We start from the raw sequence: 15,789 nt of genomic DNA on the forward strand, positions 1-15,789 counted from the left end.
CCTACAGGAAATTTATTACCACCACAATTATCCAGATTACGTTCTCTTGACCTCAGCAGATGTAAGATTGATTATTTACCACCCAATGTTTTTAACAACACTAGAAATATCACGAGCTTGAATTTGGCAAATAACAATTTGTCCATGACTTCGGAGTTATCATTCCAATTCTTAGATGTTCTTTTGGAACTGGAATCTCTTGACTTATCTAATAACAACTTAACACACATATCACCAACCGTGCTGAGACACAACCGAGCGATCACTTCTATCAAACTGGTTGGAAATCCATGGAAGTGTGATTGTAACATTGCACTCTCAAAGTTCACCGGTTTCCGAGTTCGAACCCTTCCAATTCCAGAAATTTGTCCTGTAATATTAGGTAGACATTTTAGAATTTTACAACAATACCTAATACTCTCACTATGCATCCTCCAGATAGGTAGGCTGTGCAAACTTGGTATACTTCTTACGTATTCTTGAGAGTTCATGGTATACTTCCCAATTCCCATGGTATAGGCCCTGACATTAGTATGGCATCTAGCTATAGGCTGTAGGTAGGTACTTGAGTCTTGTGTATCTCACATTGGAGGTATCTTTCCTCCTGAGGGAGGGAGGAAGGGAAAGAAAGGTACCTACTGTAAAGTGCTGTATTAAATAGTAGGTATGATACCTCTCTCATATAAACCATAATGTTGTTGAGTTTTGTTTATACCGGAACTCACACCTGTAAGTTTCAATTTTCATTACCCTACTAACCCAAGCCTTTTGAAGTTTAAGATGACCCATTTCTCAAACTAAAGTACCTACCTATCTATATGGGTAGATGACTAATGACTATACGATCAGCAAATCAGGGTTCCCTAGCACAATTATCTTTGTGGATAAATGTAAAGTAGGTAGTCCAATTTCTAGTACCTACATGTAGGTTTCATTTTGTCCGGTATGTATGTAGGCTGCAAGCTTTATACAAACCAAGAGAGAGAGTCTTGTAAAAAACTGGGAAGTCAGGACGCATTTTTCACGTATTTACGTAGATACCTACCTATAGCTCGGTATAGCAGGTACCTAAAACATGGTACCTACCTACATACAATCATGTATTGTTTCAATGGTCCCCTCTTTACGACTATAGCCTATAACAGGGCCAAGTATAAGTAGGTATCTACGTAACAGTTGTTCATTTCTAGGTAATAGAATGTAGTAGATCTTTCATTTCTAAGTATAATAGAAATAGGTCGTTCATTACTTACTAGATAATAGAATAACACCCTGCTACCTTATTGGCGTTCACAGAACGGCCGTTTTGCTAGATGCCTATCTAGGTACTACCTATACAGTTGATCACCCTATAATACCTATGCACGCTCGTTAGCAGCAAGGTTGTGTGTTAATGAATTACATCCTATCCTCTAGCAATTAGAAATGATAGTTTGTGTTGGTCAAGTTGTTAGTTCTCAAGATTCTAGAAAATTACAATTCTAAGAAAGAATGGTGTGTTTTTGATATGAGTGCCAAGTACATGAGATAAATAAACATACATACATGAGTAGTAAGTACCATCACCTACTGAAATTATACTTGATGTCACCTCGTTATTAACACAAACGTGGCTATTCATACAAACATGATGACATCTGTCGGGAGATAATTTAGGACTCTAAATTGACCTACAGGTTGGTCACAAGTCAAGAGAAAAAAAAATAGTAAGGAACGTCAGGAGAGTTACAACCTTGAAGAAGGTGACTTTTTCAATTAACTCTTCCAATTATAACCAATTAGCACGTCCAGTCCCTACACAATACATTATTGCCAATGTGAGCTCTGAAAATACCTATCTAATAACGCGTGTGAACGTCTGTACCATTCCTGCTGAATTGGCAAATATTTGCATGCGTTGTCAAAACCTTCAGATGAATCCTGTTTGCCTAGGTTGACTAAATGATAGATATCACAACCTTGAAGAAGGTGACTTTTTCAATTAACTCTTCCAATTAAAACCAATTAGCACGTCCAGTCCCTACACAATACATTATTGCCAATGTGAGCTCTGAAAATACCTATCTAATAACGCGTGTGAACGTCTGAACCATTCCTCATTCCTGCTGAATTGGCAAATATTTGCATGCGTTGTCAAAACCTTCAGATGAATCCTGTTTGCCTAGGTTGACTAAATGATAGATATACTCGCATGTATCTTTCTGTGGTTGAGAACAATAGACAGGATAAGCTTATCAACGAATCTTGCCAGATACCTTAGATTAGATTAAGTAATTGCAAAGCGAAATCTTCAGTGAGCACTGACCAGGGGAAGTCATACAAAGGGGAACAATAATACCTCCAACATCAGACGAAGAGACACGTATAAGTACCTACAATTGAGGGTAGGTAGCTGCGTATGTATTAATAACAACGTTGACGGTTAACATTGCAATGGGTGTAGGTTCACATAATAATGTGGCCCAGGTCCACATAAAATTCGCAACATTGTTACAGAAATATATGTGTTTTATGATTTTTATGTGCACATAAGGTCCGATTCCACGGTCATTTTTGGCGAACAAATAATTTGAAATATTCCTAGCTTCTTCTATTTCCTGTGACATAATGTGGCCCAGGTCAACATAAAATTCGCAACATTGTTATAGAAATATATGTGTTTTATGTGCACATAAGGTCCGATTCCACGGTCATTTTTGGCGAACAAATAATTTGAAATATTCCTAGCTTCTTCTATATCCTGTGACATTCCAGGCCAAATATGTCCCTGTCACAATCAGGTAAGTCTTCTGAAGATCCTAGAGACTCAAACCGAGTCTTATTACTTGGGTAGGTAGCTGCGTATGTATTAATAACAACGTTGACGGTTAACAATGGGTGTAGGTTCACATATAATAATGTGGCCCAGGTCGACATAAAATTCGCAACATTGTTATAGAAATATTAGGTACGAGTATACCTATGTGTTTTATGATTTTTATGTTCACCTAAGGTCCGATTCCACGGTCATTTTTGGCGAACAAACAATTTGAAATATTCCTAGCTTCTTCTATTTCCTGTGACATTCCAGGCCAAATATGTCCCTGTCACAATCAGGTAAGTCTTCTGAAGATCCTAGAGACTCAAACCGAGTCTTATTACTTTCAAGGGAGTTATTTCTGTTCAGTTCCAGTTCGTTACTTGACATAACGTCTATTAAATTTAACCAAGTGACTCACCACTCTTTAACCCTGGGTTAGAGAAGACTCATGATTCACTTTATAAACAATTCATCTTCAAAGTATTCATGTAGGGCTCACGTAGGTACCTACATACATAGGAAATCCCTTTAAGTTCTAAAAGGAAGATTCCCTAGTCTTACAAGCAGATGAATAGGCAGATGGATAGTAGTAGCTTTGTGCATGTGAGTGGTACCAGTGACCACCGCCAGCCATAGCCCTAGCCATACATATTAGACTTGTAGCATTCAGAAGACGGCATCCATACAATAACAGACCCAACCTATCTACATCAGGTAAACTCATAAAATTGCACATTAATTCTCATACTACCAAGGTCAAGGCCTGAATACAAGACATATGATAGTGTACAAGACTACTGCCAGCGTTGATTCAGTAACGAATCCATTTCTGGTCTAGTTTTATGTAAGAACTGTAACGTGACGTCACAAAAATGACACATTATCAGTTGATATTACGATAGAGAGTATTTTGGGTGATATTATCCATGAAAAAATGGTAGCAAGAAATCAGCATCTCTTTTGGACTATGTTCAATCTCGGAACGTTAGCCAGAACAGTAAGATTCAGAAGTCAACATTGATTTCCTCAAGTAACGTGTAGTCCCAGGCCTTACTGTGTTGTACTTTACATACACCCTGTGTTTAAGGTTGACTGCATGCGATCTGAGCATATTACCTATTCCGAGTGAAGTGGAATTTGCCAAGACCAATAGGTACTGCTGTAGGTACAACTTCCCCCATTCTCGTTACTTCAATCTCTTTGGTACCTTGCATGCTAAAAGTGAAATCCATTCTAAGCTAATCCTTAGTGTGTCTACCCATAGGCAGAAAGGTAGACAATGTAGACATACATTCGTCTGAATCTGTATTGTACCTACTAAGATTGGACCATGTATGTACCTATTGTGATGATCGGACTCCAACAGAGTTTCAACTGGTGTTACTACTTATATGATTTGTGATAACTCCATGACACTTCCAATTGCAGACGTTTGGATCAGAATGGTACAATTAAGATCCAAAATGTCGAAATTACTAATAGGTCTTATTAAATTGCATAGCTAGAAATATAACAAAATGGTCTCTCTATATCCAAAGCTAACATTTCTGTCGGTCCTAGGAAGATATCTTTTACTAACTCCTCTAGTAGTACCTACTTAGTACAACAGTATTCTATACATGATCTGAAGAGGCTCTCACATGAACTCAACTCAGAGAAATATCTTGCTCAAAGTTCTCTGTGGTTTTTAGTATTTTCTGTACCACTTGGTGATCAGTGCTAGAGTTTTTGTTTACACTAAAATTACATTCAATATTTCTTGTGTGGAAAAATATTTACAATGTGAATATTTTGAAAGGATTGTTTGTGTTTCTGTTACATAACGTTTATATTCACACAAAAAAAGGTAACGTTGAAAGTTGAAAGTTCTACGGACTTGAACCGCCTGAATAATAGTGGAAATTTGGCCAGATTCTCTACCTACCTGTTGATCTTGAAATGTAAAATTCAAACAAAAGGCTCAAGATTAAAAAAGCTTGTGGAGGACTTTCAACTGCCAAACAGTCTTTATGTTACCTCGTCCTACAGAACATTTTCCCTGAAAGTTCAAACTAGGTATCTCACAGAATACGAAATTTAATCATAGGTAAATTCGTTCCGCCACGGACTATGCACAATAGGTACCATAAATTAATGTAATAGCCAGAGCCAGATTCTCTACCTACCTGTTTAGTGTTTATCTTGGCTCAAGATTAAAAAAGCTTGTGGAGGACTTTCAACTGCCAAACAGTCTTTATGCTACCTCGTCCTACAGAACATTTTCCCTGAAAGTTCAAACTATCTCACAGAATACGAAATTTAATCATAGGTAAATTCGTTCCGCCACGGACTATGCACAATAGGTACCATAAATTAATGTAATAGCCTAGCTTTACATAAGGGTACTTTTCATTACATTACGGCCTAATACATGAAATTTTATCGAAATTTGGACATACCGAAATTACACAAAAAGCATTAGATCAGGTGATTAGTTTAACTGAAAAATGTTAAAAATTTCGAGAGCTTTTACCAACCATTAGGCAATAGATGGGTATTGGGTAGGTAGCTGCGTATGTATTAATAACAACGTTGACGGTTAACAATGGGTGTAGGTTCACATATAATAATGTGGCCCAGGTCGACATAAAATTCGCAACATTGTTATAGAAATATTAGGTACGAGTATACCTATGTGTTTTATGATTTTTATGTTCACCTAAGGTCCGATTCCACGGTCATTTTTGGCGAACAAACAATTTGAAATATTCCTAGCTTCTTCTATTTCCTGTGACATTCCAGGCCAAATATGTCCCTGTCACAATCAGGTAAGTCTTCTGAAGATCCTAGAGACTCAAACCGAGTCTTATTACTTTCAAGGGAGTTATTTCTGTTCAGTTCCAGTTCGTTACTTGACATAACGTCTATTAAATTTAACCAAGTGACTCACCACTCTTTAACCCTGGGTTAGAGAAGACTCATGATTCACTTTATAAACAATTCACATTCATACAGCAAATAAGATTTGCTGTATGAATGTGAAAACAGTGGCAGGGGCTTAATATTATTTCGGGGGACAGGTTTCGCTTGGGGACCCGCCCTGGTTCAATTGTGAATTGAGAGGGGATGGTGGTTGCTCCACAAAATACATAGAAAGAGGGGCTTTAAATGCCTGAGGACCCTTGGGGGGCTGCGAGGGTGTTGGATATAGGTCAGTGAATGAAAACTGAACGAGAGTAAACCGGCGTTAAAAATGAAAACATAAATACGACTATATAGGTACGTTCCTACAGACAAGAGATCTGTATCAACTATGCAATCAAACTACGCCCTACTAAACTGAAGTAGGTCTCTATAGCTTCAATCATCAAACTCTGCATGCAATCAAGGGTTATCAATGCATCATTGAGAAGTGCGCAGTCTGATAAATACATAATTGAACATTCAGTTGTGTTGGGTGTTTATTCAAAGTAAAATGAATTTTTTTTTCATTGAAATGTAAACAAGAGAACTTTCAAGTGAGACCGAATTTGATGATAAAATCGGCAAAAAATAGTTTTGAAAATTTTGTTTGAAAAAGTGCCTTAAAAATTAACAGCTAATACTTTGGGGCTTTAAAATACCTACACAGAAGTGATATTATTCTGTTTCTTTGTTTCTTTCTAGAGGAAAATCAAATTTGACACTTTATTACCTAGTTTTATTTTCGTAAAAAAATAGTGTTTTGCTGTTTTGTGGTTGAAAATTTCAAATAAATTAGGAATAACAAAAATTTGCGCACGCATTTTTCGCCTGCGTAGTTGCAGCCTGGAAATTTCGTTTCGTCCGAAAGTGTTGTTCCCCCTCGGCTGCTTCGAACACGGCTGTTTCGAAAATATTTTTATTGTGAAAAAAATTGTTTGAATTTTCATCAGAGCTGATTTTTTCAACTTCTTTTAGTGAACTTTCATTGACGAGGTACCCTGTGTTTTTCAAGAAAAGGTAAGTTTTATATATACATATAATATTCAAATTATGCAACTTGTATCCCTCTCTAACATGGGACATTGGGCCTACAGTGCTAAAGTTTGTCTAATCGATATTGAAAACACTACTGTTTCTTTGAGCGTAGGTGAAAATATTAGTAAGCGTCTTTTAAATAATTTATTAATTTATTTAGCATGATCAGATATCATTGTTTTTCCTTGTAAAGTGCTGTATTAAATAGTAGGTATGATACCTCTCTCTCATATAAGTAAACCATAATGTTGTTGAGTTTTGTTTATACCGGGAACTCACACCTGTAAGTTTCAATTTTCATTACCCTACTAACCCAAGCATTTTGAAGTTTAAGATGACCCATTTCTCAAACTAAAGTAGATACCTATCTATATGGGTAGATGACTAATGACTATACGATCAGCAAATCAGGGTTCCTTAGTATAATTATCTTTCTGGATAAATGTAAAGTATTAGGTAGTCCAATTTCTAGTACATGTAGGTTTCATTTTGTCCGGTATGTATGTAGGCTGCAAGCTTTATACAAACCAAGAGAGAGAGTCTTGTAAAAAACTGGGAAGTCAGGACGCATTTTTCACGTATTTACGTAGATACCTACCTATAGCCTATAACAGGTATACCTACAATTGAACTTAAAATTAAGTGATAAAAGGCTTTACTCTTATATAAAATGACAAAGTCCTTTTGCTGATAAGTCCCTTTACCCCAAGAGTAAATGGACACAATAATACGAGTAGGCCGGTCTTTCATAAGAATATTGTTGGAAACCACCTTACTCTTGGCTAAATTCTTCATCTCTTAATGAATGTTGATGTCATATTCAATATGGATCAATACTGTCTATATTAGGATCCTCTTTCCGGATTTCATTTAATTATTAGTTTGGATAGAACCTTATGTAAGAATAGTTAGCTCACCTACCTACCTATAAATGATAGTAAGGTACTTAGGTACTTATCCAAGTTTATTGCAGAACATATCTTTCCATTGATATTTATTGGAAACCGTCCCCAATGTCCCATTCCATTAAAATCAATTGGAGCCTGCTACAAGCAACTCCTCTCTGCTATTACCAACATCATTAAAAAGTAAAAACTAATTGAAAAGAGTATTACTGCAAGCATTAGACGTACATCAGCCTTTTCTACTGTATAACCTTTTTTTACAAATTTGTGTGTTGACGAACTTTCGTTTTAATCGTCCAAGGCAATTTTGGACGACTATGCTGTTAACTCCAAAACATCAGCTATTTTATTTCATTACCAGATGTTGATGTCATATCCAATATGGATCAATACTGTCTATATTAGGATCCTCTTTCCGGATTTCGTTTAATTAATAGTTTGGATAGAACCTTATGTAAGAATAGTTAGCTCACCTACCTACCTATAAATGATAGTAAGGTACTTAGGAACCTACTTATCCAAGTTTATTGCAGAACATATCTTTCCATTGATATTTGGCTATTGGAAACCGTCCCCAATGTCCCATTCCATTAAAATCAATTGGAGCCTGCTACAAGCAACTCCTGTCTCCTATTTCCAACATCATTAAAAAGTAAAAACTAATTGAAAAGAGTATTACTGCAAGCATTAGACGTACATCAGCCTCTTCTAGTGTATAACCTTTTTTACAAATTTGTGTTTGACGAACTTTCGTTTTAATCGTCCAAGGCAATTTTGGACGACTATGCTGTTAACTCCAAAACATCAGCTATTTTATTTCATTACCATCGATCTTGTCAATTTAATTTTAGATTCTTCTATAGTGAATGGACTTAGTAATTGGAGCTTACTGTTAATTTTCATTTTCAATATATTGTGAAAGAAATCAAGGGTGGTGTTTGTGATTGGTTTACTTATTTCCTCTGGAATCTCAGGTAATTCGATGTTGATATCGTTTTGTAAATGTATGTTATTGTGAAAATTTTTGAAGTATGTTAGACTTACTTCAAGAACATTCGAGTAAGTTCAGAAAAAAATCTTCATCTCATTTTCGGTTTTTAGTCCGTCCTTCCTTTATTATTACAATAGTAATAAAAAGGTATAAGGGACGGACTATTGTATTCGCTTCGGTGTCTGTCGAGCACCATCATCATAACCCATAACCTATCAATTTGTTTCCAGCTACCGACCGACCTGGGTACCTATACTACCTACTTATTCACAAGATATCACCGATTGTGCAGTAAAATGTCACTTGTTAGGTGATTATAGTAGTTCATACGTAAAGCAGGTACCTTATAACAGTAATGACACATTATTAGTTGATATTACGATAGAGAGTATTTTGGGTGATATTATCCATGAAAAAATGGTAGCAAGAAATCAGCATCTCTTTTGGACTATGTTCATAGATACAGTGGTATACTTTGTACATCAGCTTTTATAGTAACCCATTGTAGGTATTTAATATTAAAATGCTATCCAAACAATGAGCACCGAGCAGTGTTAGAGACATGCGAAGGTCAGGCATAATTTTCTCCTGGAAAAAGTTTCTGTAGGTACAATGTGCTAGCTCTGTTTACGCTGTGCATTGTAAGAACTTTGTCTTGTTTCATATAATTCCATATTTACCATTTTTTTTTTTTTTTTTTTTTTCTAGATACAGTGGTATACTTTGTACATCAGCTTTTATACTAACCCATTGTAGGTATTTAATATTAAATTGCTATCCAAACACTGAGTACCGAAGTGGCGTTAGAGACATGCAAAGGTCAGACATAATTTTCTCCTGGAAAAAGTTTCTATAAGTAGATTGTGTTTGCTCTGTTTGCCTCGTACATTGTAAGAACTTTATCTTGTTTCATAATTCTATATTTACCAATTGGTTGACACATCAGGCAAATGCTACAAACCCGGAATTTCAATGTTGGATAAAATGTTCAACACTAAACTTAGAGTAAATTAATACAGCTGATTGAACTATACTGGGACATAAATTGCTCCAGAAATTCATTTGCTGTTACTTTTCCGCTGGGAATATTGAGGAAGCATTGCTATCAGCACACACCCATCTGTGTTCTCCGAGATATCAGATAACATACTGCACTCCACCATTGACAACACATAAATATCGTGAACGTCAATATTGTGTGTTTATACAAAATATAAATTTCTAGATGATACCTTGTGTAATTTCATATGAGAGTTATCCAACCTGGGGTTTGGAGGGGAGTCTAGCGAACTGTTTTCCTGGAAGTGGTCCAGGAAAACAGTTCGCTAGACTCGCATGCTAACGAGAAGTTTAGGAACCACTGAGCTGCAGTATGTTGCTAAATTGCGATAAGACATAAAGATATAGGGTATAACCTGTTGACACGTATGTGGATTATATCTTAGTAAAAAGCACAGAATACATTTTGACGGTTTATCTACTGGGTTACGGGGTATCTACCTACATATTTACGTATTTAGCAGAATACTAAGTATTCTCAGTCTTAGATCATGAGATCATGACATTCATGACTAATGAGGCGGAATGAAATTTTGTTTTATTCAGATACCTACCTACAAAAGATGGATAAGTAATTAATTATAATAACAATAGGCAAAGCTAACGATGGACAACTGCTATGCAAATGTAAACTAGTCTTTGATATGCACGTGAATTCAATATTATCTTTGATCGAATGGTCGCAGGATTCATCTAACGATTCAACAACTTCAAACCTCATGTTGGTATACCTACCTACCTTCCAACAAAAACATCATTACTTTGATTAAGTTAAATAATAATAAAATCATATTTATATTTTTATGTCTTGTACAATGTACATACGTGATGGTAGCCGTGGTACTCGTATGTATGAGTACATAATTCACATCCTCTCACCAGTACAAGGAAGTTAACATTCGTTACAATTTTATTGTTCTACCCAATGAAATACTAAGTAGATAACAAAATAAAATAGACAATTTGCTAGAACTCTCTCTCCTACATTTAGCACTGTTAAGAAAGGTCATCGAATTAGCTATCAACAGATAATAATAGAAATAGCAAACACGAGGAATGTGATTGCAGTAGGGCTTACTTTTACTTCTACTGTTACCTGGCTTGGCAAGGACTTGACATGCACTCCTAATTGATTATTATTGGCATCGTCATGGTTTGGTTCTACTTTTTCCGTCCGCTCTTTCTAAAATAGAAGGTTATTTGAGATTTCTATACGTTCAAATGGGCGAAAGGTGTTGACAACTAAAAGCTTTTATCGTCAACGGCTAGCAACTCTCAGAAGACATTCTCTGCTTGTTTTGGTACTTCCCTTTTTAGAAATTAAGAAAATGTTCAATATTCACTGAATAAACATTTTGTTTGAGAATATAAAACCAACAGACAACAATGAGCACAACCAAAAAACAGACGATGAATGAGTTGGGTTTATGTCAAGTACATGAATCATACCTATTTATTCTTGGAAAATATTAAATTAACGAAATTGTACACAAATGAGATTGACCTTCCTACCTCCAAACACAAAGGAAATTTAATTTTGCAGGAAATAGCAAATTGTTAGACATGACGTCATGATAAGTTCAGCAATGTGTATACCTACCAAAACGTGTAGCGGTCAGATTTTGTATATTGACTGGGTTAACATGGTTCGCGATATGAAAGGGTCAAAGTAAGAGCAGATTTCATTCGATTTAATTGAAATTAATTGGTCAATGACCTATACCTACCATTCAGACCATTTAGCTGACCAATTGATAACAAGTTTGATCATGGGTGAATCAACATATTAATATGAGTGGGGACTGTACTGTAATAGTTATGATGAAGTATTTATTAAGGTAACCTAACCAGTGTTTGCTAACCAGTACCTACCTAATGTATAAGAAACAGTAAAGTTCGTTATTCAATAGCATTTTCTTTATATCTCCTGATATTAACTTAGTAATGTCCTTTCTTTTCATACAACGTGCTCCTCCTAACTCCGCTCTTATCAACGATTGCATTTGTGACCTTGAAATTGAAGCAATGTAGGTACAATTGATTTCATATACATACATAATCTCAAGTGGTCCGCGAGATTTTTGGTTTATCAATAGTGGTCCGCCAATTGTAACATTGCAGACATGTGGGAATGGGCAACCAGAGAGAAGGGAGACATTGGTGTTCTTGTTGGCTCGACAACACCTACAGAAATCGGATTTGGAGCTTCCAGAAAGAAGAAAGGTCTGGTTTGTTACTTTGATATCTTCACAACTCCAACACGCAAACGTCCAGGACGAGAGCTATGGACATGTGGGAATGGGCAACTAGAGAGAAGGGAGACATTGGTGTTCTTGTTGGCTCCACAACACCTACAGAAATCGGGTTTGGAGCTTCCAGAAAGAAGAAAGGTCTGGTTTGTTACTTTGATATCTTCACAACTCCAACACGCAAACGTCCAGGACGAGAGCTATTTGCCAGCACCAATAAAACTTGGGCAAGATATGTTAAAGAAGCAGACTGTCCTTCTAGCAAACTCTTCCGACCACCTCGAACCAACAGTCGTAAAACAAGAGCTGCTCCTAGTTATATCAATATGGAAAAACTAAACTCTAAATCATTTCTAACTCTGGGCAATTTTGGATTAATTTCTGTGGGCGTCATCATTTTATCAGCTATGGTTTACTTCTCATTCTATGCCCGTCACCTTTACCGGACGAAACAACAACGCATTCGAAGGAACACTTTCAAGTCTCCTTGTGCAAGTGATGATGAAGATGTAAACGAAAAGACTCCTGCGAGTTATGTCAAGGGAGGTGATATGAAACATCTGAGGAGAGTTGCTAAGTGACCATCTAATAAGCACATGATGAAAACCACAAAACAAGAGCTGCTCCTAGTTATATCAATATGGAAAAGCTAAACTCTAAATCATTTCTAACTTTGGGCAATTTTGGATTAATTTCTGTGGGCGTCATCGTTTTATCAGCTATGGTTTACTTCTCATTCTATGCGCGTCACCTTTACCGAACGAAACAACAACGCATTCGAAGGAACACGTTCAAGTCTCCTTGTGCAAGTGATGATGAAGATGTAAACGAAAAAACTCCTGCGAGTTATGTCAAGGGAGGTGATATGAAACATCTGAGGAGAGTTGCTAAGTGACCATCTAATAAGCACATGATGAAAACCAATTTTTGAAGTCATGAATCAAAAGTAAAAGAAGCAAAGTAACTCATGTAGCATTTCAAATGATTTGAGCTAAATGTAAATATTGAATACCTAAACTAATTTTATTGTATTGTTCTTCTAAAAGGGCAATCACCTATTTCAGAGATCAAATCTCAAAGACTGTAATAATTAGGGATAATTAATAAAATTAAATTTGTTTTATAATAATTTATTTACTTTACCTTTTCTTTCGTACGTTTTGCTTTATAAGAAGAAAATTTAATTTTTAGATGAAACCTTTTATTTTTATATTTACCTACTTACAAACCTTGTGAATTTTATTTTATTTATTTTGTACATAAATACTTACCTACTACTCGTACTTTTAGCTTTCGACAAGATTGACTGCAAATACATTATTAGGTATGTAGCGCATTATACATGTAGATATGTTTTTGTAGGAGGAGGCACTTGGGGAGGCAAAAACTATTTATGAAAGAGAATAATGTACCTTCCTAGTACTAAAAGAGTCGTATACATATTAGATTGTTCTCAAATCTTAGGTTTTGTCCACACATAGTCGACCGGCCATCGATAGACGTCGATCCAAATGGATTCACAATAAATTCACATGGATCGATGATCTATCGAAAGCCGTCGACTATGTGTGGACACACCTTTGATTTGTAAATGGCAAAAAAATTGATGCTTTCAAATAATGGCTATAGGTACGAGGTACGGACTACATAAGTGCCTGGCCTACGTGCATTTATGTAGCTAAAGCGAATTCAGTGGTTTGTGCCTCTACCTCTTCCCGTTTTACCAACTCATCAACTCCCATTCCTTAACCTTAAATTACAACATTAAAAATAAATATAATTTTAAAATTTTATATGTAGAATCTTCCCATTTGCTGAAGGGAAATATGTAAATGGCTTTGAAAGTCGTAAGTTGTATAAAAAATTCCCTGAACAACAGTGTTGTCCTATCCCGTACTTAGGTAGGATAAAGCCGGGCCCTTTATCCTTAGACTTAGCACCTTACTCGGAAAGTGGTCTGGGTGGGTAGTGGGTACCTTTGGTAGGATAAAGCCGGACCCGATTATCCTTTGACTAAGGAAGGACCTTAGTTATAATCGGAAAGTGGTCTGGGTGTGGGTAGTGGGTACCTATAGCACTCGGTTACTAAGAAGATTTCAAATTTCCCAATTACGAGAACGGATGTCCTCTTGTCCTACCTACTCAACAAGAAGTCATCGTGAGATTGGACATGAAAAGTATTTGATAAAAGACTTTAATGCGAATTAATTCTTTCGAAACAAAACAAATTAGTTTTATTTGCGGAAAAATATAAATAAATGAATAACTTATATGTAGATGAGAAAATTTTCACGAGATTCATATCAAGCTTGAATGGAAGAGGTTATCTAACTCAGAAGAACATTGTTTTCATTTTCAAAATTACTCGCTTGTACGAAAATGACTCAACATTTCTGATTATTATATCTACGTCCTCTTGTCCTACCTACTCAACAAGAAGTCATCGTGAGATTGGACATGAAAAGGATTTGATAAAAGACTTTAATGCGAATTAATTCTTTCGAAACAAAACAAATTAGTTTTATTTGCGGAAAAATATAAATAAATGAATAACCAAGGTAAACATATTTACAGGAGCTATAAAATAGTAGAGGTTATAAGAGACCCATAATTATATCTACCTTTTTCCTCGCAATAATTCCGGAGGAATTAACATTCAGGTTTTTTAGGGGAAAGCAAATAATTACGTCAGTTTAATTTTTTTGCCTGTGTTATGAATATGTTACGGTTTTTCTGATGTTCGTGTTCTACAATGTTTGAAATTATGTAAAATTTACATACCCCAACATATCCATAAATGACAGTGAAAGTGAAATGTTAAATATCTAGACACCTATGTAATTTATGTATGTATTTAGAACGTACAATACTCGCACACACACATTATACAATATGATTTTACTATGGAGTATTTGTGTTTATTATTCTATGATAAATGATAATAAAATATCTTTTGTATAACTTACTCTGATGGAAATGAAAAATTGCAAAGTCATTATTTTGTAATAAAATTCCACATAAAAATGACAAAGCCCCTACGAGACCTCTAAGACATAAAATAATACAATAGTTCAGTCATGATATCAGTCTAAAAGAGGTATTATTTGTCAGTCTTAAAAAACCTAACTAATACCTGATATTAATAGAGGTCGATCCTTTAATTTGTACTATACATGTGAGCTCGATCAGACCCAATACCTATTGAGAAAATTTCCTTTGCATGGTGAACATTTTGTTTCCAAATTTTATTTCTTCGAGTTTAAAATTACTTGTTCCCTCAAAAGTAGGAATGGAGTTGCTTTTTTATTATGAAAGTAACAAATGTAACATTAGGCACATAGAAGTATTTATTTATAATGGTGATAAATATCGTCGAAAAGAAAAAAGGCAGACAAGAACACTTTGTCAGAAGACCAAGGCATTCGTTGAAGAAGAAAAATACGAAAAACTTACCTCAACCACACAAAACTCAATAAATTACACTTTGCCCAAAAAGAGAAGAAAAATTTCCCCCCAAAATAAGAAGTTGGAGGCACAAGGCAGAAAATACTGAAAAATGAAAATCCTTGTGTTTGACCCCTGTCTGTAAAAATTTGGTTATCAATCAAGTTGGAAACTACCCTCTCAGAGATATGAGCCTGTCTTATATACCAGGGTCACCCCAGGGGTTTGGGCACTGTTCTGGAAGGGGTGAATTGGGGATGAAAGCGGCTCGCAGATAATATTTCAAATTCCCTAGAAGAAGAAGAAGAAGAAGAAGAAGAAGAAGAAGAAGAAGAAGAAAGAAAGAAAGAAAGAAACTTTGAT

At 35.6% G+C, this 15,789-nt stretch overlaps 1 protein-coding gene across 1 annotated transcript; it reads left to right on the top strand.

Annotated features, from left to right (window-relative positions):
* The first annotated feature begins 6 nt into the window (after positions 1-6).
* LOC103519306 (reticulon-4 receptor-like 2) lies at positions 7-13,115 on the top strand. Its single transcript, XM_008484386.3, has 4 exons — positions 7-309; positions 11,848-11,978; positions 12,146-12,578; positions 12,893-13,115. The coding sequence occupies exons 1-3, from the start codon at positions 145-147 to the stop codon at positions 12,561-12,563; spliced, it is 714 nt and encodes a 237-aa protein (XP_008482608.2). The 5' UTR covers positions 7-144; the 3' UTR covers positions 12,564-12,578; positions 12,893-13,115.
* Positions 13,116-15,789: the final 2,674 nt, after the last annotated feature.

This window comes from Diaphorina citri, unplaced genomic scaffold (assembly GCF_000475195.1).
Source record: "Diaphorina citri unplaced genomic scaffold, Diaci psyllid genome assembly version 1.1 scaffold2658, whole genome shotgun sequence".
Lineage (NCBI taxonomy): Eukaryota > Metazoa > Arthropoda > Insecta > Hemiptera > Psyllidae > Diaphorina > Diaphorina citri.

Coding starts and splice junctions, on each gene's coding strand:
- LOC103519306 (XM_008484386.3), top strand. CDS start 145: ATGACTTCGGAGTTATCATTCCAATTCTTAGATGTTCTTTTGGAACTG. Junction 310..11,847: donor CATGGAAGTGTGATTGTAAC/ATTGCACTCTCA, acceptor GCCAATTGTAAC/ATTGCAGACATGTGGGAATG. Junction 11,979..12,145: donor CTGGTTTGTTACTTTGATAT/CTTCACAACTCC, acceptor TTACTTTGATAT/CTTCACAACTCCAACACGCA.